The sequence below is a fragment of the Genypterus blacodes genome, unplaced genomic scaffold (assembly GCF_046128005.1).
Source record: "Genypterus blacodes isolate CSIRO-AG114 ecotype Tasmania unplaced genomic scaffold, CSIRO-AGI_Gbla_v1 ptg000052l_1, whole genome shotgun sequence".
Classification (NCBI taxonomy): domain Eukaryota; kingdom Metazoa; phylum Chordata; class Actinopteri; order Ophidiiformes; family Ophidiidae; genus Genypterus; species Genypterus blacodes.
Window position 1 is genome coordinate 4,984,314 of NW_027466864.1, and position 24,409 is coordinate 5,008,722.

General features: G+C 43.7%; 1 protein-coding gene across 1 annotated transcript in view; it reads right to left on the reverse strand.

The window, feature by feature from the left end:
- Window positions 1-4,888: 4,888 nt before the first annotated feature.
- Window positions 4,889-24,409, reverse strand: part of syngap1b (synaptic Ras GTPase activating protein 1b) — a 73,769-nt gene continuing 54,248 nt past the window's right edge. Inside the window, exons 12-20 of the mRNA XM_076150455.1 lie at window positions 24,169-24,370; window positions 23,577-23,779; window positions 22,912-23,119; window positions 21,926-22,525; window positions 21,172-21,639; window positions 20,658-20,831; window positions 19,969-20,180; window positions 14,176-14,248; window positions 4,889-5,230 (exon numbers count right to left, since the gene is read on the reverse strand). Coding sequence (XP_076006570.1) covers window positions 4,889-5,230; window positions 14,176-14,248; window positions 19,969-20,180; window positions 20,658-20,831; window positions 21,172-21,639; window positions 21,926-22,525; window positions 22,912-23,119; window positions 23,577-23,779; window positions 24,169-24,370 — 2,482 coding nt within the window. The remainder of the gene's footprint in view (window positions 5,231-14,175; window positions 14,249-19,968; window positions 20,181-20,657; window positions 20,832-21,171; window positions 21,640-21,925; window positions 22,526-22,911; window positions 23,120-23,576; window positions 23,780-24,168; window positions 24,371-24,409) is intronic.

The following is a 24,409-nucleotide window of genomic DNA, read 5'->3' on the forward strand; positions in this document are numbered from 1 at the left end:
AATTTTTCATCAACTGCATCAAATGAATTAATCAACAAAAAATCAAAGTGGCAACAATTATTATCATTATTACAATAATAATTCAATGATCAGAATAGCCACATTCATAACATCCATATACAACTGCAATACACTCTTCAACATCACTCTTCCATTAATATACACAAAATCCCCAAATGTCTGTCCTTTTCAAAACAACGATAGAGGAGTTTGGGGGTGGGGGAGGGGGGGCTATGGCTTGTCAAGGGGTATGAAAATGAGCGGGTGGAGATAATGTAGCTAAGGTTAGTAAGAGTATAAGGGCGAGGCACACTTACTGTATTTATTAAGGACCTATACAAAAACAAGCAATGTGTAAACAATGACAGTACTTTCATGGAAGGGTTTGCCGATCTAACCAGATCTTTGTCAGACAAAAGGTTGAGAAGGCTCCACGAGAGGCAGAATTTGGGGAACTAAATTTTTACGGAATATATAAGGGTTGTCTGAATAAATATAGAACTCTGAATGACAACAGCTGAAAACATATACCATAGGAACCTAAAGTGAAACTCAGATACGCAAGAACTCAAAACAGGTCGAGAATTCCAAAGAAATGCAGATGGAGTTTTCTGGAAATATTATCTTATTCTATATATGTACAAACATTGCTTAGTCACCCAAATCTACTTAGAAAAGCTTTTTTAAGTTGGTCAGAAAATGAGTGCAAGCTTAAGATTATGTAGGTTACGTCTGTATGAGAGCTCCAAGAATGCAGCTGAGTGACAGACCTTGCTGATATTCTATAGTCTGCACAGAAAAGTGCGTCTGACAGCTGTTCATACACTTAAAAACTTCTCCATGTCTCAGTATTGGTAAATTGAGAAGACCTATTCAATAGAAAGAGAGAGAAACATTAGAGGGGGGGAAAAAAATAACTGTACACTCTGCATATACAAACAAACTGTATATACACATAGACATACCATATATACACATTTATCCAGTATATACACAAAGATTTACCCAGAACACACACGTATGTACAAACACATTCACTCGTTTGAGCAGGACCTCTAACATATCTCTCTCTGATAGGCGGACACGGCAGGGACGTAAACTCAGATTGGTGCCGGTGGAGTCCATTGGTAGAAAGAAAGGGGGGGGGGGTTTTACAGCAATTGGACTGCAGAATCGTGCCAAAACGGCAACACTGAGACCAAGAGTGGAGTGGATCCTCTGCTCGGTTTAAACTCTACAGACGGAATACAAAATAACAGCTGTGAGAGCGTCCTCATCCAAAAGATCGTCCGTAAATGGAGAGCTCCATGGCGACGTGTCGGGCCAAAATCAGTCCGCACTTTTGGATCTTTGAGGGATTTCAACCAAGAGGAAGGAGGGCACAGGTCACAGCAACGTGCAAACTCGTGTAAGGGGAGTAGGTAAACACACACAATTTTGTCCCTTTTGGTCACAGTCTCAGGGGCAATAACACTCTTTAGAGTTCCACAAGATTGTCTCAGTACGAAAAAGTTGGTTCATATAAATTAGATAGAGGCATCTATCTATATCAAGAAATAAATATCTGCTCCGGAAGATTTCTGATGAAGAGTTCTTTTTGTACTATTGTAAGAATAAGCAGTATCCTAGAAATATAAATGATAACATTCTGTCCAGTTGTCAAAGTCTTCACTGGAGCCAGAGTTTTTATTTTGAAGCAGTTTCACTTGTATAGGCTGTGCATATTTAGTTTCCCTTAAAATCAAAGTCTCAAAAGGAAGAGCTAAAAACTATGAATCGAGAAGTCATCGACGAGAGCAAGTGGAGTAAAATGAAGTGATTCAATAATGAGAATACTAGATAGATAAAGAGTGAATAGATGAGGAGGAATCAAAAAAGCAATTTGAAAAGACTATAAGAGAGAGAGAGAGAGAAAGAGAGAGAGAGAGAGGGAGAGAGAGAGAGAGAGAGAGAGAGAGAGAGGAGGGAGGGAGGGAAATAAATGCTTTGAAATTAAACGAGCTTTGACTGAAAGTTTAAGAGAAGTCAAGCACCTTTGAAATATATTTTACCCACAGTACAGTAATCTCCCTCCCTCTCATATTTTAAGCAAAGTGCCTTCCGTGGTCTTTGTTTCTCCCGTTCTGCTGATTGATTGGACTGCATAGCTGTTCTTCACATGCTTGGTAGGCCAACGAACGTCAATATATGTTCAGCCTTTTAAAGAAAAAACGTAGATCCAACCACAAGGCGTCAAACACACAAATTCCGGTTATCAAATCAGAGAGCGAGGGCCCAGGTGAAGAGTGGTTAAAACCCAGCATTTCCTTACATGGTCCGCTGGGGCTCTGCACCATCCCTTGAGCAAAGAGAATGGGACCAACGCCCCAAGTTCTCCCTTTGTCAGCCAATCGCGTCCCGAGAAAGGGCTCTGGACATTTGGCTATGCCACCCTGTGGAGTGCCGATGGTGCATCACCCAATTAGGTTCCACATTGTCCTCGATGAAGCTTTGAGAGTGGCTACAGGGGGAGAGAAAGGGGAGACAGAGAGAGAAGAAACGAGGGAGGAGCTTGATCATGTGCTGCTGAAGCATAGCTAGAGATCTCACCCTAGATGGACGGAGCACCTGCTGGCAGTCTGTCCAAAGCTAGACGCGTCTCTTTTCTCAGTTTTGTGTTCAGCTCTGAGGCAACTGCTTGTTTACCTGAGTCTCTCAATTTTATGTCACTGAGGTATTTTTCACGGCAATATTAATTTCTCAATCGCGGACTGTGAACCTAACCTGCTCAAAATCCAACATTGAGCACGCAGGATTAGCAATATGTAGCCCTACAAGCTGTCTCAGTAGAAGACAATCCTTCCCTGCATAAGACTGTGAACATTATTGACATTTGGTGGTTCAACAATTAAACGTTTCACCTTTCCGTTTTTATAGCTAATCCACTAGTACTACAAAGTACTGGCAATTTGACCTTTGACGCTGCAAAGCACAGTTGCGTGATTTGTTTCCTAATAGGTAGAAAATGGCCGACACAAAGCTGCTGTGAAACTCTTCTACTCCTCTTGGCTCCACCTGCACTTTGCAACAAAAACCAAGTTGAGTTGTTGCACAGCGACACCAGTGTGAAGCTACAGAGACAAAAAACTAATTCACATCCAGACAGACTTTACAAGACAGTTCATACACAGAATGAAGGAATATGGACACACGTTACATTTCAAAGCATTTGACACATGAGAAAGAAAACATTCAAATATATCTGGGGATCTCATCATGCATCTAAAAATAGGCTGAAGTCAACTAATCGAAGAAAGATTTACCTTTCATTGAGTTTAATAGATTAAAAGAAACAATTACCACTATTTAAGTTTGGTTTGGTTGATGATTAGTTCGTTTCCTGGCCAAAGGAGATTCATAATAATCAGCCCACCGGCTCTGATTGGCTGCAGCGAATCCTCATCTTCTTTCAAAAACGTTCTATCTACCATTGAATTTTGACGCGCTTATAAATATATCTGCTGATATGGAGCAAACTTAAAAAAGAAAACCGATTGTGGCCTTGAATTGTTATTTTTGAATGAACAACAGCAATGATAAGCCCACTCATCCTCTGTAAATACACTGTATACCAACACTTTTCAATAGAAAACAGCAACAACCCTGATATCTGGCAATGAACTCCATTTCATCCATTTCATTGAAAGCAGCTTCATTCAGTCTTCTAAATATAGAGCTCATTGTAAAAGTCTGAATACCACTTTGGGGTGTTGGTCACCACAAATGAAAGAACCCACTCATGTGCAGTGGTCGATCTGATAATTTGGGGGGACCTGCTTTCATTTATGTGAACCCAGAGATTGGAGGAGGGCGATTCTCAAACACAGACATGGAACCCTGTTAGACATAAGGACACAACAGGATGCACAAAGAACAAGGACAGACACGTACAAAACATATTGGAAAAGAAATAAAAGTCCCATCAAAGACAAACTGCTGGAGAGAGAAAGACAGTGAGTGAGTCGTGGAAGAGGCAGTGCTATGGTGGACACAGACACTGGATCTGGAAATGGCACCATTTGTTTCTGTTTAGCACCAGTTGATCACATATCGGTTCTGAGATTGAGAAGAGAAAAATTGCACAAGCTCAGTCCAAAAACAAGAAGTCCCTTAGATGGGAGAAAAGGGTCCCCCCGATCGTCTGCACGTTTCCCGTCAAACATTCACAACTCTATAACGCTGGATGGTGTGACTTTGCTTCCCGTGGATCTCCTCGTACCAAAGCTAACATGGACCCGCCCTGGATCTCTCCACGCTATTGGAAAACCCTGTTGAAAAACACTCAAAGGCACTAAGAAAGCCAGACTACATCGCCACGTCTCGACCTACGCTATCTGCAGCCTGGCATGTTCAGGATAGGTAAGATTAATGCACCTGCATCCAGGGATACTGTTAGCTGTCTGATAGCGCTTCTTCGCTAATGGCTACTATGAAGTCTTTGGGGTGCAAGACATTCAACAGTGCTTGTTCCTTACTTCTCAAGAAGCCACAGGCAGGCAATAGGTAGACAAAGCAGATGATTACATATCGGATTGGCATGGAAATCATACGCCAAATGTTTAGTTTGACTGATTGACGCGGCTTACAGTATCTGATACGGTATCATTATCTTGTCCTGCAAGACTGATACTGACTGAAGCTCGAGCTGAGCATCAAAGAGATGAGTGTCCATAGAAGAGCCCTTTATGTGGTGTGTTAATGCGCTGTGTGATAGCTATTCCTCTCCGATGTTTCCTCTCTCTCGTGCTCGGGGGCAAAGGTTATATCAATGGGAATTTTTTGTCGTGATAAGGGGAAGAATGGGGGTCAGTGTTCCCCTTCTGATTGTGTCATCTCTCTCTGATTTGGCTCAGTGTTGTGTTTGACCTACTCCCCCTTCTTCTGCTATGCCCGTTGTTGCCATGCTTCCAGCTGCCTGTGAGGTTGTTACGGGGGAGGATGTTTGGTTGCCACGGAGCTCTCCATTCTGACTAGAATGTTGATGAGGAGTGGGTAGAGAGGGAGGGTCTATATTTTGGGGGAGGACTCCATTGTGGGGCGAGCTGTCAGAGGAAAGTCCCGAAGAAGAGACTCTGAGGTCTTGATCGTCGGTTACTGCTCCTCTTGCTTGTCCTCCTCCTCCTTCACCTCCCCCTCCACCTTCAGTTTTCACACCGGGGTCTGCTGAACCCAGGGAGGAAAGCTGGTCCTCCTAGCGAGATAGAAAGAGAGGGAAGGGGGAAAGAGGAGTGGGAGCAGGGAGAGATGATCGTAGAAGAGAGGCCATTCAATGACCGATGAGAGGGATGTGGGTTGGAAAGGAAATGGCCAATCCAGGCAAGACATGGACAGGAAAAAATGTAGATTCAAGAGGTGTGAGAGCAAATGAGGGAGAAGGGAGGAGGCCAAGTAATGGTGGGAGGAGACCATAAAAAAGGGTTTGAGAGGTCAAGGTGATGGACAAAGATCGGGGTTGGCGGCAGCAAAATAAAGCGGGATTAGGAAATAAAAGACAAAGTGATGAGGGAAGAGGGAGAGACAGAGAAACAGAGTTACGAAGTCGATGTGTGACGTACACCAATAGAAATGGCAGCACAGGTAGAGGGACACGGAGAAAGAAGGGATGGAGGGGAGTAAACCCTCGAGGTCAAAGGGTCCTGATCCTCTTGGGATGAGTAGCAAGGGGGTGTTTGTCACGTGACAGGTGTCAGGGAAAGTCAGGAAGTCGGGAGAGTCACTCTGCGACATTGTCTACAAACCAATAACGACTAAACTTCTACGTGAATGTGCTGGAGCAGCTATAGACATCTTAAATCAGAGACTACAGGAGGAACTCTTACACTATGGCTTCTTAAACATCTTAACAGCACATAGCATCAGCCTGCTATCACACGGACACATGCAGAGAACGCCAAGCCACAAAGAGCTCAGTGCCAAATTTAAAAGCAAAGGTAAAGGTGCATCTTATGGAACTGGCACCAAATCCAAACCTCTGTCAGAATCACCAACCAAGAGATTTCATCCAAAATGTAATCCTTGTTAAGGAATGATTTGACCTTTATCTGTAACTGGGGTTTGGGTTATTGATTAGGGATTCTATTAAAGTTTGGTTTTGCTATCTTTTTTTACCTACGTTGGCGCAGAATAACACCAGAGCAAATGTCAGTTTCATTTCAGTTATTAGGTTTTATCAAAGTCTGTTTGCAAGCCTCCAGTTGTTTTCACTGGGGTCTGTGTAGGAGTAGTGGGAAGAGAAAACATTTGTGTTATTGTGCCAATAGACATCTATGAGGACTTGATAGATGATGGTTCTTGATATATCTAAGAGCCAAGAAAGTATCTATAAGGACGCATCTTAAGAGCTGCAATTTAAAGTTGCGCCATCAGGCCTCTTGAAGTAATCACAATTGATTTATCTTGTTTAGCACACTTGCTGTTTCTAGACATAATTAAAGGAATTCTATTTTACGGAGCAAGAAAAATTATGCCTTGCCGACTCAAAGCTCCTACAGACGAGTGTGCGATTTTCATGATGAACTCTTCGAATCGATCCACTTTTTTGGTTCCACATACACTTGTGATAAAGTCAGTCTGCAGCAAAATTCTGACACTTTGAGAAATTTAGGACCAAATGTTTTAGTTTGAATGCTTTGAGGGTCTGCCATTTCATTTGCACCTAACAAACTCTTTCTGGAACCTTTTCAGGAACTCCACCACAGGAACCAGGAACTAAAAGTGGTTAAGGAACTTAGGTTCAGGAACCTACTGCAGGTCCTCACTTTGGTCTGTAGCCAATACGGACAGAGATTGACGAACCATCCCAGAATACAAGAAACCCTATTGACAGTTAAGTGTTGTTGTGGTTATGAACTTCAACTTGCAACTACTGGTGTCTTGAGACTAGGGACGAAAACAAGACGTGTTTGCGTTATGGGAAAGACATGGCTGAAGCAGTGTAGATGTCATTTTGTCCTCGCAATATTCCAAAATGGAGGCGATAAAGATTTTATGAAACATCTCATACACTGTGACAAGCAGTGAACTCTGCTGTTATCGCACCTGTCTGTGCGAGGCATAAAGTCGTGTGATAATATGACCACGGTTTGTTCTTTATCCAACTCTGGAAAAAAGCACTTAACACTTAATACCACTTTAAGAAGTATGAACTATCAAACAGGAAGTATGGAATAGTGTAACATGAATGGGATGAAGTGCTGGAGAGGAGAGAGACAGGAAGGAGGAGGAGAAGTTTGGTCTGCATCCAGTAGAAAAAGTGTATCAAAAGCAAATTAGCGCTGGATTTGTGGTGGAAATGTGGTGTACTTGGTGTGTCCGCACACAAGGTGTTTCCATCTTACTTGAAAAGGGAAAAGACAAAAACATTACCCCAAAATTTGATGTGAACTAGCGGGCCTTTTCTCTTCTCAATCAGAACCAAAAATCAATCCAAACGTTATTTGTTAACTGGTGCTATAAACAGCTTCTCCCTTCTGCTTCGGTACAGACAGTTACAGGATGCCAGTAACACGACTCCACTGACATTTTGTTCATTACTCTCAATCTGTCACAAGTCACATTTACCAGTGTGATTTAATATCCATGTGTAGACCATTACACATGTCTATTAAACCAGAAAATCGAGCATTTGAACATTGCAAAATGTTTACTGACATCCTTTTAAACTTACCAAACTTGCTTCGCTTGCTGTCGGCTGTAGTGTTTGATTACTTGGTGCATTCAATTACAGCTTGGCGTGAGTGTTTTTTTTTTTTTAAATGCAGTAACTAATAAATACTGCAGTACTGGAGACAGAAACACAAAACACTTAGTGGAGAACTGAAATGTTAGGTGTATAGTAAATGAAGCAAACACACACGTTCTTCTTACCCGTCTCCTCCAATCTCATTGAATTGTTGAAGTCTACTGGAAACAGTAAAATCTTTCTCACCTCAACATTAGAGATAAAAAGCTGTGGGCTGTAAGTAACCAGGGTCAGACTTATTTTAATTAACTTAGTGCTCTATCTTAAGTAACTCTATCAACGCAGTATGCACGACACACTCCATCAGACGCACAAGAACATCAGCCTATACAACCATTCAAACAGCTAATGTGCTCAGGAGTCAAACACCAACACAAACATCAACATCAGAAACACAAACAAACTTAAAAAAAACATGAAGAAACACACAGGAACATACAAAAACACACATTAATTAAGTGTTCTTCAGGGAAGGATTGGGTCAGATACGGAGATTTCCCATAATTCCTGTTGTTTATCTGAGGGTGAGTGGGAGGGAGGGATGACAGAATGAATGGAAATGTAGGTTGACGTGTGTGGGAAACATAGTGGTGATCACGTGGCGTGGGTGCACTAAACTCTGCCAAACACTGCCCCCTGTAGGCCTGGAGGGGTTTGATGTGAATTGTCTCTAGTTACCTCACAGCAGCTTTGGTCACCTGGAACGTAAACATCTGAAGTGGACGTTGAAGGTATTGGACAGATGTCAGCGTTCTTGCTTTCACGTAGGGGTACGTTTTAAAGAATTTGCAATAGTTTAATCACTGATACACTTCTCGGCTCCCTTGTTGAAGCACTGGTGCGCGTACCGAGTGAAAACATGACATTTAGACAGTATTGTCTCTGTTTGAGATCTGTTTTTATAAAGAATTCAAATAACTTTATCATTTCTCGTTCAATTATGTCAATGGATGTTTTCTCCATGTTTCTTTTTTTTTTCTTGACAGAAAACAATTTTGCACATTTCCAGCATCGATCTAACTCCTTAATTATGACTTTTGAATTGGAGGGATTGTAAGTAACCACCCTGTGTGTAACACTGATACACTGTAATTCTTCATTCAATGCATAACAGTCAAGTATTTTCAAAGTTGTGAGAGCAAGTAAAGATGAGGTGAGCACAGAATGTGATGAAGAGCTGAGTCGGATATTTGCAAATGCCAGCATTCTCTGCATTTCTATCATAAATCATTTTACCAATGCAAAGAGTTACAGGAATGTCTCTGTTTATGACTTGAGAATCATTTCTGAGTGCTGATGTTGGCTTGTATGCCTAGGGTTTGCTGGTTGTGACTGAACTGTGTGTTCGGATAAGGAATGACTCCAAAGCTCCAACTCACTGGAGCTCTTATGAGATGAGTCCTGCTGAGGCATGTGTGTAAGATTCTCCCTGCTCAGCTGAAGGAGCCAAAGCAATGTCATTCCATCTCAAATATTCAGTTTGGTTCAATCAAATAAAGATAATATTAGAGGTCTGCATGGGAATATTTTCAGAGCTGTAAGCAGCAGGAAGGAGAGACGCGACGACGCTGGAGAGGAAGTGACAACAAAAACAAAGCCTGTATGAGGGACGACGAAGAGGACAAGAGAGAGAAGCTGAAATGATCTGTTGTTGCTAATCGTATTTAAATTTCAGCCAAGGGCCTGCCGACTAAATCCAGCTTAGTGCCTTGCTCAAGGGAAATGGCAGGAACACCAACCCAACACATACTGTAGGTTTTGATGGAGAGGGAAAGAGAACTCCTCATTGTTTCAGGATTCAAACCTGTGACTTTCTTGCTGTGTGGCAGAAGCAGATCAATGAAAATAGAACCACAAATGAGATTAAGATAAACGCAAACACAACACCTCCCATTTATCTCTCTGGAGTCATTTGTGCAGTTTGAATCTCTCTGCTAAACGTCTTTTTATATGAAAATCTTTCAAATCTTCACCCTGATGTTTGATTTTGTTGTCACTCGGCCCTCAGAGCCGTCAGTCAACCTCTGCAAACACCCTGTCAAAGGCCTCTATGTGTGAAGAGAAGAGATGAGGAGTAAGTGGGCCTGTCAGTGTGTCGGTGCGGAGCGACTTCACACAGGGGGGGGCCGCCGCGAATGGACAGGGACGAACATAGAGAACAGTAAGAAGTGAGGAGGAGGAGGAGGAGGAGGAGGAGGAGGAGGGGGAGGCAGCGGGGTTATGGATGGAGAGTGAGAGTTTGCCGGCTTGTTTATTACCTGGTTACTCGGGGTGGGGCGGGCGCGAGACGGGGCTGCACTAGGATGGACTGACGCCTCCCCTAAGAGAAATCACCGTATCTCATCAACACAGGAGGAGAGGCCAGGAGAGGAGAGGAAAAGAGGAAGAGGAAAGGAAAATAGGAGGCGCAGGAGGAGGAGGAGGAGGAGGAAGCTGACAGCAAAAAGAGGGGAGACTTGTGTGCACTGGCAAAGAGTCAGAAGGGCAGTGAGGGAACAACAGCAACACAAACAGTACAAACACAATGCACAACACAAAGAGAACAGAAAGTGAAGACATAAATACACATAAAAATGCTTACGCAACCAAGTTTACATACATACACGTAAATAACACACACACACACAGACACACACACACACACACACATTGTCAGACATCCAACAGCCTGAGAAGCTTGAGAGCAGCCTGCACATGCAGCGCATCAATAATCATACTTATTTAAAACCATGCTGGGGACAAGAGAAGGGAGATAGACGTTATCATGTCCACGTAACATCTGCATCTGAATCCAAAGGGGAAGGAAGCAAGGAAGGAAGGAAGGAAGGTAGGTAGGTAGGAAGGAAGTGTGGTTTCCTGCTTCAGAGAGGTCAGAAGACAGCGTGAAGGTCATGCTCACAGCAAACGTGCATCATCTATGTGATCACAGTCAGAGAAGAATCAGTCGGATTTAACGGAGGCACCGCGTTCAAACAGACGCAGATAGGAAAGGAACAATAGAGGAACCAGCACGCACACGCACACACACACAAACACACACACACACAAACACACACACACACACACACACACACACACACACGGATGTACTGATACTGTAATGATCTGTGTTATTGCTGTCACCGTTTTCTTATGCGCGTCGTATAACCTCTCACTTTCCTACGGATTGTTGAGGGAACATCGTCCATATTGTCCGCGGTGTCCATGGCAACAGACGGGCAATTGTGTGTATAATAAAAAGGTATAATGAGCTGCTGCATACATTTGAAAACATCACTCAGGAAACCGGTCTTTATTTGTGCGGGGCGGCGGTGTGTTTCATGTGTAGCTCGCCTGACTGTGAAATGAAGTAATGCCATAGTAACCAGTGAACAGGTGTGAATGTGAGCGAGGCGGCGAGGTGAGAACACGATTTCATACATTAAACATGTCTCTGCGGCTCCTGATTTACCACCTATGCACCTTTAAGGACCTTAACTGCTGTTTTAGTACTTTGGTTTATGAATGTACACACAGATTTGAGGTGTAGTGTTATAATACAATCTGAAAATGTCACCAAAATAGTTTGAAAAAATTATATTTATTGAGTCCTGACTGCTTGAGGCTTAAATTCCTGTTTTTGCTGGTGTTTAGATCTCATTTAAACCCATTTTGTGCGTTCTGTTCCAGTGATTTACGACTCGGCTCCTTCCTAATCTTCCAATACGTGTGTAAGTGCGCTCTGTGAAGGCGACATTTGTTTACCCGTGCTAATCTTTTTACAGTTTCTGCCTCTTTCTAAGGCGTGGAGTCACTGGGTCAGGGAGGATTACCACATCCCGCACCTTTATGACTGCGTGAGCTCTTATTAAATGTGGGATGTTGTTTTGTTGGAGGCTCACAGTGGCCCGAGGACGGAACAGTATCACGCCTCTCTGCTCTTGTTCCCAATTAATTGACTCTCCTCCCTTTCAGCTCCGAGCCCGACTCACTCGTTAAAGTGCAGAGAGGCTGCAGGACACTGAGCTGAGAGCTGAGAGCTGAACTGAGAGCTGAGAGCTGAACTGAGAGCCACACAAAGGCCCCCAGGCACAAAGACACAACTGACTTCTGAGGAAAATAACAACACACATTTACCGCAAAAGGCATCAGTGAGTATCAGATTGGTATAAATATAACATAAGCATGACATTATGATGTAAGGACATGGATTATTAACCATTTAAGTCATTTTCTAACCTCTACTCTGCTTGATTTTCACCTTAAATGTTCCATTAAAGCTCCTCACACTCTATAGCAGCATGTATAGACTGTATACATTATGTTCCAGCTCTCCAGTGGAGCTATAGGGGGTTCTTACTCTGACTGAAATATTTAAAACCCAAGACGCTAGTTGTATTCTAGACGTCTTGTGCTTCAGTATATACTCACTTCCTCCAAATACAAGCTGACATTTTCTGTCTCCATGGAAACTTTGGGACCTCAGCAGGAGTTGAGGATAAAGTTTTGAGTTTAGTTCAACCTACTAAAGTCACTTTGTCCCCTCTGTGGCTCCTGGCAGTAAATCTATGGGAGTCTGAATCCCTTCACTAATGTCACTTATGCTGCCACACTGTTTGAGAAACATCAGAGAATAAAGCGACCTACACTTCTTCTACTGCTTCTATGGTCGTCCAGACTTGAAAATGTGTTTTCTGGGCCTGAGATCTGATGTTTTTAATTGTATACGTTTGGTTATGAGCCAAGAATATGAATGAGGTCTAAAAATACATGGAGTTTTAAGTGAACATTGATTGTTGAAGTTGTATTCCGCATTTACATTTTCATTTTAATTATCAAACTCCTGTAAAAAAAAAACTTTGAAATTTAATTAGTAAATAATTGTAGAAACCATTAAATCTATAATAATATAAAACGACACACACACACAAATAAGAGGAAGTTTAGGGCGATCGGCTGCTGCACTGCGGTCAGAGCGAGCGTGACTCATCACCACCGAGCGCCTCAGCGTCTTCAAACCCATGAATCATCGCCTCAAATGATTGTATATCTTTAACATTTGTTCTCCTGCCCTTTCAGCAAGTGGATCAAATTGCACTTGATCATCTACAAGTTCATGTTGTCGTCTGACTCCGGCCGCCTGACTCACAGTGCCAGCCTTTACGTGGACGGCGGTGATATTAGAGCGCCTGAACGTCTCATCACCGATCCGTCTCCCTGCTGTCACGGTAAAGACTTAATGTGTGTTTAATGGGGTCTATATGTTCATCTCAGAATAGAAGATGAGCCTTTTGTGTTGGCTCTTCAATGGAAAGCCTTGGGGGAATTTCCTTCTCCTATATACTCGTCAAATTAATTTGAATAATAAGCATCAGTGTGACGCTCCGGATGCTCTGTCAGCTCTCCTTCCTCGTGGCAGGTTTCATTATTTCCCTGACTGCTGCTGCTCCTGACGTGGAGCTTAAACATCTGCCGGGAGGCGTTTCTTTGATTCTGGCATGCAGGAAATTCATAAATACGTCCGAGGGAAGACGGACGGTCTCCATTAGAGGTTTGGTTTGATTCTTTTAAACGACGACAACAAGAACGCCTCAAATGAATCGACGGCGATAAACTCACAAGAAAACCAGCTGCTACCTTTATGATGTTTATGTTGCATTTGATTATTCTCATCACTTAAAGAGACTTAAGTGTTTTAATCTATTCATGTGTGTTTGCATGCTTTAGCAGAGTAAAGTCATCGTTTGCTTTGAGACATACAGGCGAGACTTCTTTGCTGCTCTTCCACTCTTTGTATCTCTCTTCAAACACTAAAACATATACTGTATGTTCACACACACACACACACGCACACACACCACTATATTTACAGCGTGACTCATGCTTGAAGGTGGGCTCCTTCAGTGTGAGGGGGTAAGAACAGGGCACACACACACAGCACCAACACACAGCACACACTGATCAGGGCCTCCGCTGTTCAACAGGATGGACATACAGTACAGTGAGTCGTCTACTGTCATGTGTCAACCAGGTTTGGGCCCAGCATCCCCGACATGCTCGACAGAACTGTCAACATCATCACAAGACCCAGAAGTGTTCACGAGCCAAGCTGCAGGAATCAAAACATCTCAGCAGCTCGAGCTCAGGAGTGCAAACAGAAAAACTCGTTCAGTCTCCAAAAAGCTCTCAGATACGTCGGCAGACAGATGGCAGTCAAACCCAAACACGGGGACGGAAGACGGGGCGGGGGACAGGGCGGGGCAAGACGGACAACCAGGGAGGGGCCACACGCACGCACGCACACAAACCCACACAGCAGACAAAGTAACAGAGACAGGGAAGAGAGGCAGAGAGAGGGAGAAGACAGCAAGGGGCCACGGAACGGACTCGACGAGAGAAGAAGCAGCCTCACAGACCTGATCAGCAAATATCCTGGTTTTTGGCTCGATTATGGCTCCTCCTCTTATTTCATCTTCCACAGCCATGAGTCTTGGAAGTAGAGAGAGAGAGAGAGAAAGAAAGGAAGGAAGCAGGGAGGGAAGGGAGGGAGGGAGGTGACAGAAAGAGAGGGAGGCATTATGAATCCAACATGATACTTAACAATCTCCACCCAAGCCCAAACATCTGCAGCTGTCTCAACACAACCAGCAGCACCACAGTGAGCATGCTGTCGCTCTTGGACCCTCAATCTGAGCATGTAAGCCCATGCAAATGTTCAGCAGCAGTCGCCCGAGCTGCCACACTGCTTTTTCCTCTCTTTTTTTTAAAGCACCAAAGCCAGACAATTCATTTTAAACTGATGGAGCCATTTTTTTTTTTTTTTGTTTCTTCCTCTTGCCTCCCCTGAGTTTCATTGCATTTTTTTCTTCTCTTCTTTTTGACCAATTTAAGGTGTTTTTTTCAAAGTGCAATTCAATGCCAATGCTGGACAATCACATAAGGCTGTGTGAGGCAAGCGGTTGGGTATCAGATCCCAATCATCCCCTGGGAATTGCTGGTCTTATGTAACATGGTGCCGATCGAGGCACTGATGGAAAATCCTTTGACTTCTCATTTCAAAGGCTCTGCAAGCAGGTTTCCCATCTCTCATGATTATCCATGTGCCAGGGAGTGTCACCACAACGTTCACACACACACACACACTGGCACACACACACACTGGCACACACACGCCCAACTTTTTCATGTAGCAAAAAGGCTTTACTGTGAATATTACTGTTTCCATGGTCACACGTTTCCTGTTCCCTATCAGATTTCATTCCAAGCTTTATTTTCTATGGCACACACACTGGATCGATACACACCTGAAGAGCCTTTCTATCATATTTAACACAAAGAAACACAAGAGGAGCGACCACACACGTATGACAGCATCGCCCGGGTTTCAGCCCACAGGAACATTTATCCGTCACAGTCAATCAAAGTTGTAAGGAAAATAAGAATCGACCAAAGGATTCTATTTTCTGTACATTCATGTTGTTTCCACAGAGAGGCACGTAAAACACGGAGAGGCACATGTGCGACAAGAAAGAAGGAAAATCCACAGGTGAAGTTTCAAACAGAAGCGTTTGGATGTTTTATTCCATAAATAATGTACAGGGTCGAGTTATTGTTTACAAAATAGGAAAAAAAGGAAAGAATCAGTTGTAAGCACAGACAGAAATATTAGCAGAGTTTGGAAAACAATGAGATGTAAACATGAGAATACAGCAGAGAGATTCTGACATGACTTCAAAAGGCAGACAATGATTCATGTGGGTGACATGTTACAAAGAAAAGGTTGATTATTTATAGATCCGCTTCCTTCAAGTAGTGTGCTTTTGAGGTCAAGTCGTACATGAAGTCAAAACAATGTGTGTATTCAGCAACATGAATATTGTGCTACAGAGAGAGAAGGCAGGAGACAGAGAGGTTAAATATGATCAAAGTCAAATGAATGTACTACAGACCTGGATCAAACAGCAAACACACAGCTCTAACCTTCATCTCTGTGATTGACAGCTCGCATCAATACACCCTCCCCCCCAGAATGCTTTGCGTCCATTTGACACAGGTCTGTAGAATAGTGAGTATAAACCCTTGGCTGTTGCTACGAGCCGTTTCAGTCACACGCACATCAAGCCAAAACTCATCACCACTACCAATTAAAATTTATAGATTTGAACATAACTGTTGCCATAGTTACAATCTATACAGCCTATCAATATATTCTTGCTACAAAATAGAGGCAGATATACTGACACCAGAATATCATCTCAATAAAAGTTTCCTTTTTAATAATAATAATATTTAAATCAAACTGTATCTGCATAAGTTAAATGACATTGTTGTCTAACTCTCGGAACACTCTGGGGTCTAAAGTCATTTTAGCTATTTAATTTTTTGTCAAATTTGGCTTAATTTAGCACCTAAGCCACATGAGATCAAATGTTGAAGAATTTTCTAAAATCAAAAAAAGTTTCTTCTACTTTTGGGTAGAATTGAAAGTTTACATTTATTGAAGTAATTTCTTGTTTTGGAAAAAAAAAATTCTAATTGAAAAAAATTCTCGGAATGAAAATAAAGAAATAAAAGAAAGGCATTTAAAAAAATATATAAATTTAAGATTAAATTTGTAATAATAGAAATTTCTTGATCAACCTCAATCTAGAAATTCCTAGAAAGAAAAGGAAAATCATTAATATTTTATAGAATTAAGAATAAGTTTTGGTATTTGTTTCAAGAAAATGGAATCTGTAGAAAGCAGTAACTGTTTGTGTTGTCCTCATGACTAATAGTGGATAACAGTGGAAAACTGCAGCTTAAGGTAGCAAATTCAAGCCAAACTCAATGGAAAGTAAACTTGCAAAGACGTCTTCAGACTCCAGAGGGTCCAACAACTATTCTGCTCACCATGTCACTGGACAGCACCAATGACGAACTGCAGATCAAAAGTCATACCAAGCATATACAGCAAAACCATACAGATAGAGAAATCTTTTCGCATTTGATAAATAATGTCAACATCCATGGCAGTCGTTCATTTTAAAAGCAGAAGAAGAATTCACAAACATCATACACATTTCCCTAAAAAACAAGTGGAGAAATGAAGAAACACACAAACCGTAGTCATAGTATCATGTCATGGAGTCATGTTGTCTCTATGGTATTTTGCACTTGACAGTATTCCAGGTCATATAGATTTAAGTCTATATATATAAATATATATGTATACTGTATATATTTATATGTATATTTGCAACGTTTGTCCTTCTGCTAGATTGGCACCTGGTAAAAGATTTTGTAGGCAGGAAGTTTCTGTTTATGTACACAAATGCATACAACACACCTTGTGTAGCTCCTGGATGTGCGTGTGCACAAACAGAACACCAGGCCGTGTCGTAAAATGCATATCGTCTAATTCTATTATTGCACTTCTGATAAAAAGTTAACTATTGCAATGTTTAAATAGTCACATCTCATAATCTCACTGATACAATAGAGCTGATATATTTCCAGTATGTCATTAATGTTATGGCTCTTGCATCACAAACTTTAATATGTTATGGGGTTACAGGTAAAAATAGATTATTACTATGAGCGGTCGGGTTAAGACCATTGATTTGTCCCCTGCTGCAAACGTGCTGCAGCTCTCCACAAACCAACTTCATTACATCGATCAGGTCACAGCAAACAGCTTGGGGAAGATAAATATGTTCTTTATATTATATATATATATATATTTTATTATATTCATAATTACTTTAAAATCAAAATGCATTCATATATTCTGACAAAAATAGAGCAGCCTGTGGCTAAATGAGGGGATCATCACCTAAAAGAACAAAGATAGGTATAAGTGCTACAGGTAAAGTGGACTCAGTGTTTCAGTGGATTGAACCTAATAGGACCAAAAACTGGACATTTGGCTTTGGTTTAAATAAGATCGTTAACTAAAAAAATAATAATCAGCTCTTAATGAATTTGCTCTGAGTTGAAAGTAAGCTCTCTATGTTCAGAACATTAAGGCTTCGCTGAAAGGAACTGGCTGAAACCTGAAACGCAGCACTTCAAAGTGTTTCAGTTCTGCAAATAAAAGCAGGAGCCTTGGATTCACGATGACATGAGCTCACTCTGCAGAACCTGAGCTTGTGTGTGTTTGCACCTGCATTTTCACGTGAAATGTTTGAAGGAAAGGGTGAAGATCAATTCATGGTTTTAAAAAAATATCATGTATGGTTACAATCTGCTCATGATGATATGATAGAATGAGACCATATTTCACACTGCATTGCTCTTTTTGTGCATTATACTCTGTGTGTGTGTGTGTGTGTGTGTGCAGACAGCAGTTGTTGCAATGCGAACCTGAACACTTGATAACATCATAACATGGTCTGGCTCACTGGTCTACACGGTGAGCAAAACGTGACTGGGAAGCATCCAGATCTGCTACTAAATCCACCTGTGGTCAGAAGTCACGCAAGCTGCAAGTGTGTAGGCTTGGGAAATTCCAGTTTCCTGCACACTACATGGACTGTGTGCTGCAGATTTCCTGTAGTTACTGTAGATTAGACTGTAATAAATGTTTTTGCATGGAGTGCTCTGTATTATTTGGCACATGCTTCACTCCTTCCCTTCCTTTATCCGTAAATATTCCTCTTTCACCGACCGCACCGCAAGTTTTGCCTGCGGCTCTCCCTTCAGACGTCACGGTAGCCTTGGATGTATATAGGAATGAGAGAGGTATTGATCCCCGCGTTCACTCTATAGAGAGATCCATTAGTCGTCCTTCAGTGCACACAGCTGCTCGCTCGCTTCGGTCCAAAATGGAAGAGCTAATGTTAAACCATTTTCCCTCCATCGTCCTGCGCCTGAAGCTCCAAAGAGAATATGCTTTGCTTTTAAAAAGTGCCGATGAGTTCACACCAAACCTCCTCTTGTGCTTTTACAGTGCACTCTTGTGGAAGAAGAGTCAGTGGAGATTTAAGCTACCTGGATCCATCTCAAACCATCCAAAGATCCAGTTTACAAAAAAAGAAAAACCCCCACCGTGTTCTATTTGTTCATAAAAAAACCGATGATAGAGAGATATGGGAAGGAGTTCTAAAGATGTGGATTATTTACAAGGACAGAGCCTTAGAGACGCTTTCCCATAAAAGAGGAGCAGGACTGTCTCTGTCTTCATTCCATTTCTTCTTTCCTGGAGTGGATTAGAAGTAGCAATATTCTCTCAGAGTCACAGATCTCTACCCTTCAGTTGCAGACAAGCATATACTTTACTGTTCTTTTCTACGGGGCCTCTAAAGCGTCCCCACAGCCACACACACACACACACTGCAGTCACACTTAAAGTACCTAAGGAGCATTTCATCCTCCACACTGCAAACATTTGGCCTCCGGTGCCTGAATGCAGCAGAGATATGATCAATATTGCGCTCGTACCGTCAACTACTTAATTTTGTGGTGGATCAATAAAAACTTGACTGCATTGTCATATTTCCACACGAGCACTGAGATGATGGCTCAGCTGGAGCTCTGTGTGCTCATCCAGACACGATGCACCTGAAGAACCCCGGTGAGCCACACAGCGGCTCCTCGCTCCTTTCACCAGGGTGACTTCATGCAAAAGAACCAAGCGCCCAGAGGGAACGTGCTGCAAGCTTATCAATACACATATAGATCTCTGCACACTATATTATAATCTCATTTAATCAGTTCAATCCTCACGTCTGCAGATTTTGGCTCTCAATCTTAACGCCCCGTGCCTTCTCTTCCAAGGCCGTGGCATTAAATCAAACTGAGCTCCTTCCTTCTAATAATCTCTGCTAAATAACGCCCCTGCTTAATAAAGTCACACTCCAAAATGCATTAAATTCACTTTGGAAAAATTAAGAATCTCTACTTCAAGTTCACATTTCAATCTTTCTGAACATAATTCAATTTGTTAAAGCAACTTGTTTTTGTCAAACAAGAACATAAGCTTCCACTTATCGCTCATAGAATCCCATAATTCACTTAAATGATAGGATAGTAAAGATGATGTGAGAGAATGCATCACTTTTTATCTCAGGGCGTTTGACTTATTTTAAAGGAAAGCTACATTTCTTTGTTTCACCAAAGGCATCATAACAGAGCTAGTCAGTGTGGCCACTCATAGCCCCCCCACATGAAAGACCACAGGGGGGCTCAGCTGTCCTTCTCCCTCCATCCAAACAACAGCCTCCATTTACCTGCTAATTATTCCTTTAATTTGGGAGTCTTTCTCCACTTGCTGTTGCCGTAGCCTCCTCTCACTGTCGTCCAGACGGTTCTGGTACTGTAGGAGGATCTTATTGGTCTGCTGCTCCTGGGTTAGGAGCCTCCTCTCGTATTCCTCCAGCTTTTTGTGGGACATCAACAGGCGGTCCTTCAGGACGTTGATCTCGTCCTCGTACTCCCGTACCTGCAGCAGAGGCGGCGCAGATGGAAAGAGAGCAAAGTGAGACATTTTGGGTAAAATCATTTGGGTTCAGAATCAGAGCTCTTAATACTGCAGAAGTCTTTTCATGCCTCGATACCTCAGGCGGATTAGAAGCTACAGTGGGTGGTGGATTTGAAAATTCTAATTCTCCATACACATTCATGAATTCGCCACACATTAAATAGAGAGCCACCTCCAAATATTCTAAAAATGGGAGGCTGCTTTCCATACTGCCAGCAAAGTGTACAGACATGAAAAAGAAACAGGAACATTTGGTTGTTAGCGGTTTCCCACACTGTGAGACCTCTGGACCTCCTTGTTCAGACCACATCAGAGCGTCTGAGTGCCATCTGCTCAGTAATGATGGACAGGACTCCATGTTCCTTAACATTTTCACTGCGCATTACTGTCAGCTTTGACATTTAAGAGGCCGTTGTGAAGCAGGAGAATGACACCTACCCTGTCCATGCGGGACTCATCCATGCTCTTTGAGTACTCCTTAAGTTTGAATTCTTCACGGTCAATCCGCGAGCTTTCAATGTCAGCCGACAGATGAGGCATGTTGGAGACCCAGGCCACGGTTCGCTCATTGGCTGGTGTCGGGGGATTGAGGGACGATGGAGACTGGGAGCCCTGGGGGAGAAGAGGGGCCAACACACTGAATATCAGAGCTCCACTTCTGAAGTGGATTAAGGTCGGTTTCATAACAGAAGCTATTTTCTGGAGGCTTTTATCCAAAGTGCCTTGCAGTTCTCTGTTCATACATTTTGAGCATGTCTGGCCCCTGGTGGGACTCAAGCCCTTAATCCTGACAGTGTTGGTGCCATGCAGACCGGCAATTAGAAGCCACATCATTGACAGGTTACAAAAACACAGTAAGGGAGAACAGCGATGGAGAGAGGCAGAGATACTGAAGAGGCTGTGGAGCCAAAGAGATAGAGAGCAGAATGAGTTCACAGCGTAGAGATATTACCTGTTTGCTCATGGTGGGTTTGAGCAGGTGCTGCTGCTGCTGCTGCTGCTGCTGCTGCTGCTGCTGCTGTGACTGTTGCTGTGGTGACTGTTGAGTGTTCTGACTGGTGGTTCCCTGTGGACTCTGGCTCTCCCTCACAGAGCTCTGCTGGTGGGGCAGGCCCGGGGGCGTGTTGTCTTTCACCGACAGCTGCCGCGGCCCGTGCTGCCTGCCGCCGTAGCCCGACTCTGGTGACTGGAGGAGATTCCCGCTCTGTGGTCGTGTTTTGGCCGGAGCCGCGGGCGCAGCGGCCGAGCTAACAGACAGCTGATGGGAGGTCTGCGATTTGACCCGCTGGGTGGGAGGCGGGGCAACAGAACTCTGGCGCACAGGCTGGACTGTGGAGGGGGGCGTCGCCGCCAAGGAGGAGTGGGAGGTTCCTGGCTGGGAAGTCATGCCCATCATTTGTTGTTGCTGTTGGATGTTATCCTTAGAGAGGGAACAAGCAAATACTCTTTCATTATATCCGTCTGTGGTTTCATCTGTTTTGGGGCCAGAACTTAACAACATTGAATACTGAACATATTCCAGTTGTAGGGATGCTAGTGTTGCCATGTGTCTGCTGGATGTGTCAGTACGCAGGTTGATCAAGATGAATAGGATGATGATATGTTAGGCCTGTTTATATGAGGCAGTGCTTTTCTGTCTACCAGTCGCCAAGTTTCCATTCATGCAACTCTAAGACATCATGAAAGTACAAAGATTAGCCAGGTACCTGCACTTGAATTGACATCTGCCTCCGTCCATAGTCAACCCTGCTGTAGTCATCGCTGTAGCTATGTGAGTGGATAATGCTGGGTTGGCCCAGGTGACCGTCCCTGGTCCTGAGGGTGGACAGGTCTTCACTGCGAGAGAAGCCCCCATGGGCAAACTGCGGGAGGTAGGACTGATGAGAAGGATCGGGTTCCGGCGCCAGGAGCAGCGGCGGTGGGGGTTGCGCCCGGCTGTGCTGGTGGTGGAGCTGCTGCTGCTGCTGTTGGGGCCCATCGGCAGTCGCCAGGTGAAAGAGGGGATTCTGGAAGGAAAGCGGGTATCGCATGGCGGCGGCTTGCTGTTGCTGCTGCTGGGACAGCGAGTCGGTGGTGGTGCCCATCTGGCTCAGCTGGCTCAGCCGAAGGCCCCCTGACATGCTGGAGCCGCCAGAGCCAGCTGACAACCGCCCACCGGCCCGCAGCTGGCTGCTCAGGCCCGACCCCAGGCCGCCACCGCCTCCGCTGCTCAGCCCTCCGAAGCTGCCCATGCCGGCGATGGAGGCCTGGGAGGAGTTGAGCATGTCCACCGACTGCAGGTTAGACACGCTGTTCATTCGGGAATCCTGGAGGTCCATCATAGATACGCTTTTATTTACACTGAGTATCTAAATAATAAGGAATGAGAGAGGCCTAGTGCACCCTCCATTATTTTGCCATGTTAGGTGGCCACGGATGATATGGGTGAGGGTGGTGCGGGTGTTTTTACCGAGAGGGCCTGGATATCGGAATACCTCAAAGTATTTCCCAGGAAATACCGCTAGGATGAGTTGCGTGGTGAATCAGTGGAAAAAAAGCAGATGTCATGATAAACTACAGCCTCAGTTAGACAGTGGCAGATTCTCTTAAGTATGACTGACATGCACGTCATACTGACCTCGCTTTGGTTTCGCAAAATAAACCTAACGGATGGGATGATGATTCCCCAAGTCACCAGTCACTACAAACTCACCTTGGGGTCTGGTTCTGTGATGTCCGAGCTGCTGGTGCAGTAGGCTGGACTGGACCGGGCCAGGGGAGGGCGCGACACGTAGAACACATCTTTGGAGGATGCTCGATGGGGGTGGTCACGTTCCTGGAAACTCAACTGGGCACGGGATGGCATGACCCCTCCGGTGACGCCAGAGGTCGGGGAAGGCAAGTGAGTGATATCTATAGAACTGGAGAACAGCAGCAGCCAGAGTCCATCAGAACTGCCTCAGATGGAGAATTTCACTTTCACTTAGGTTTACGGGGTTCATTCAGTCATTTCTTCAGTACAAAATACATCTGAGAAAAAATCCAATAACAGCAGGTACAGAATGACATGGATATAAAATAGAACATTGCGCCTCAGAGAAACAAAGCTTTTTTCCAGACTTCCTGACCTTGGCATTCATGTGATGAAGCTCTAAGCAAAGATGAAGAACCAGAAGATTGAGTGATGGATGAGGGGCTTCATAACGGCAAGAAACCCTCAGAATGTTTTATTCCAACTGCCTCAGGATTTGATTGTGAAATTCAAGTGACAAACCCCTTTTGTCATTCATCATCATCATCCTCCATTCATCCCCAAATTGAAGCCTTTGACGACGTTTGATACTGAAGATGACAAAGGTAAAGCAGATGTGGCCTTACCTATTCAGATCCCTCATCATGACATTTTGGAACTCAGACGAGATGCCCCTGTTGAAGCTAGGCCGTGACAGCAGCCTGTCTGCCTGCCTCTCCTGGAGCCTGTCTGTCTGATGGCTGGGCTGCCGCTGAAGATGTGGGTTACGCAAGGCCATGCTAATATCATTCAGGAGGCGAGGCAACGGACCGAGTTTAATGATGGCGTCCTGTGGTTAAACAGAAGAGAGAGAGAGAAAGGGTCTTTGCTGCAAATTTATGCACTTTATCTGATTTTTTTTTGTCATATAAATCAAGGGATTCATTAAAATGCAGAAATCCGCCTCCACTGGCCTGGTGCCTGATTTCTGACAGCTAAAGCCTGATTATTAAACTTGGGTGAGTGAACAGTGACTCCATTTTTAAGGATAATTGTTAAGATTCAATCCACCAAATCCTCTACATGACATATCAACGCTGCTTGGTTAGAGTTCGGTTTAGTTTGACTGCACAGTGATAACAACAACTCCTATTAATAGTATTGGGATGAAACAAATGTTACAACACACACATACTGTACAAATTTAAAAGTGTGTACCTGTAGGTTGTCAGGGTTTACCTTGCTGAGCTGAGCCATGACCTCCCAGAGGAGACTATGCAGTATAGAAAGCTCCCTGCCCAGGTCAATGTATCCCTCAAAGCCGCCGGCATTGCTGACGCTGTCCAGGTTGGAGATCTCATAGAGGAACTGCTGCATGGAGCCCCACTCCATCTCTAAAAACTCATTCATGAAACACATGTACTCCTCTTTGTTACCAAACCTGCAGGGAGGAAGTGAAGGGAGAGCAGGTGGGAGAAGG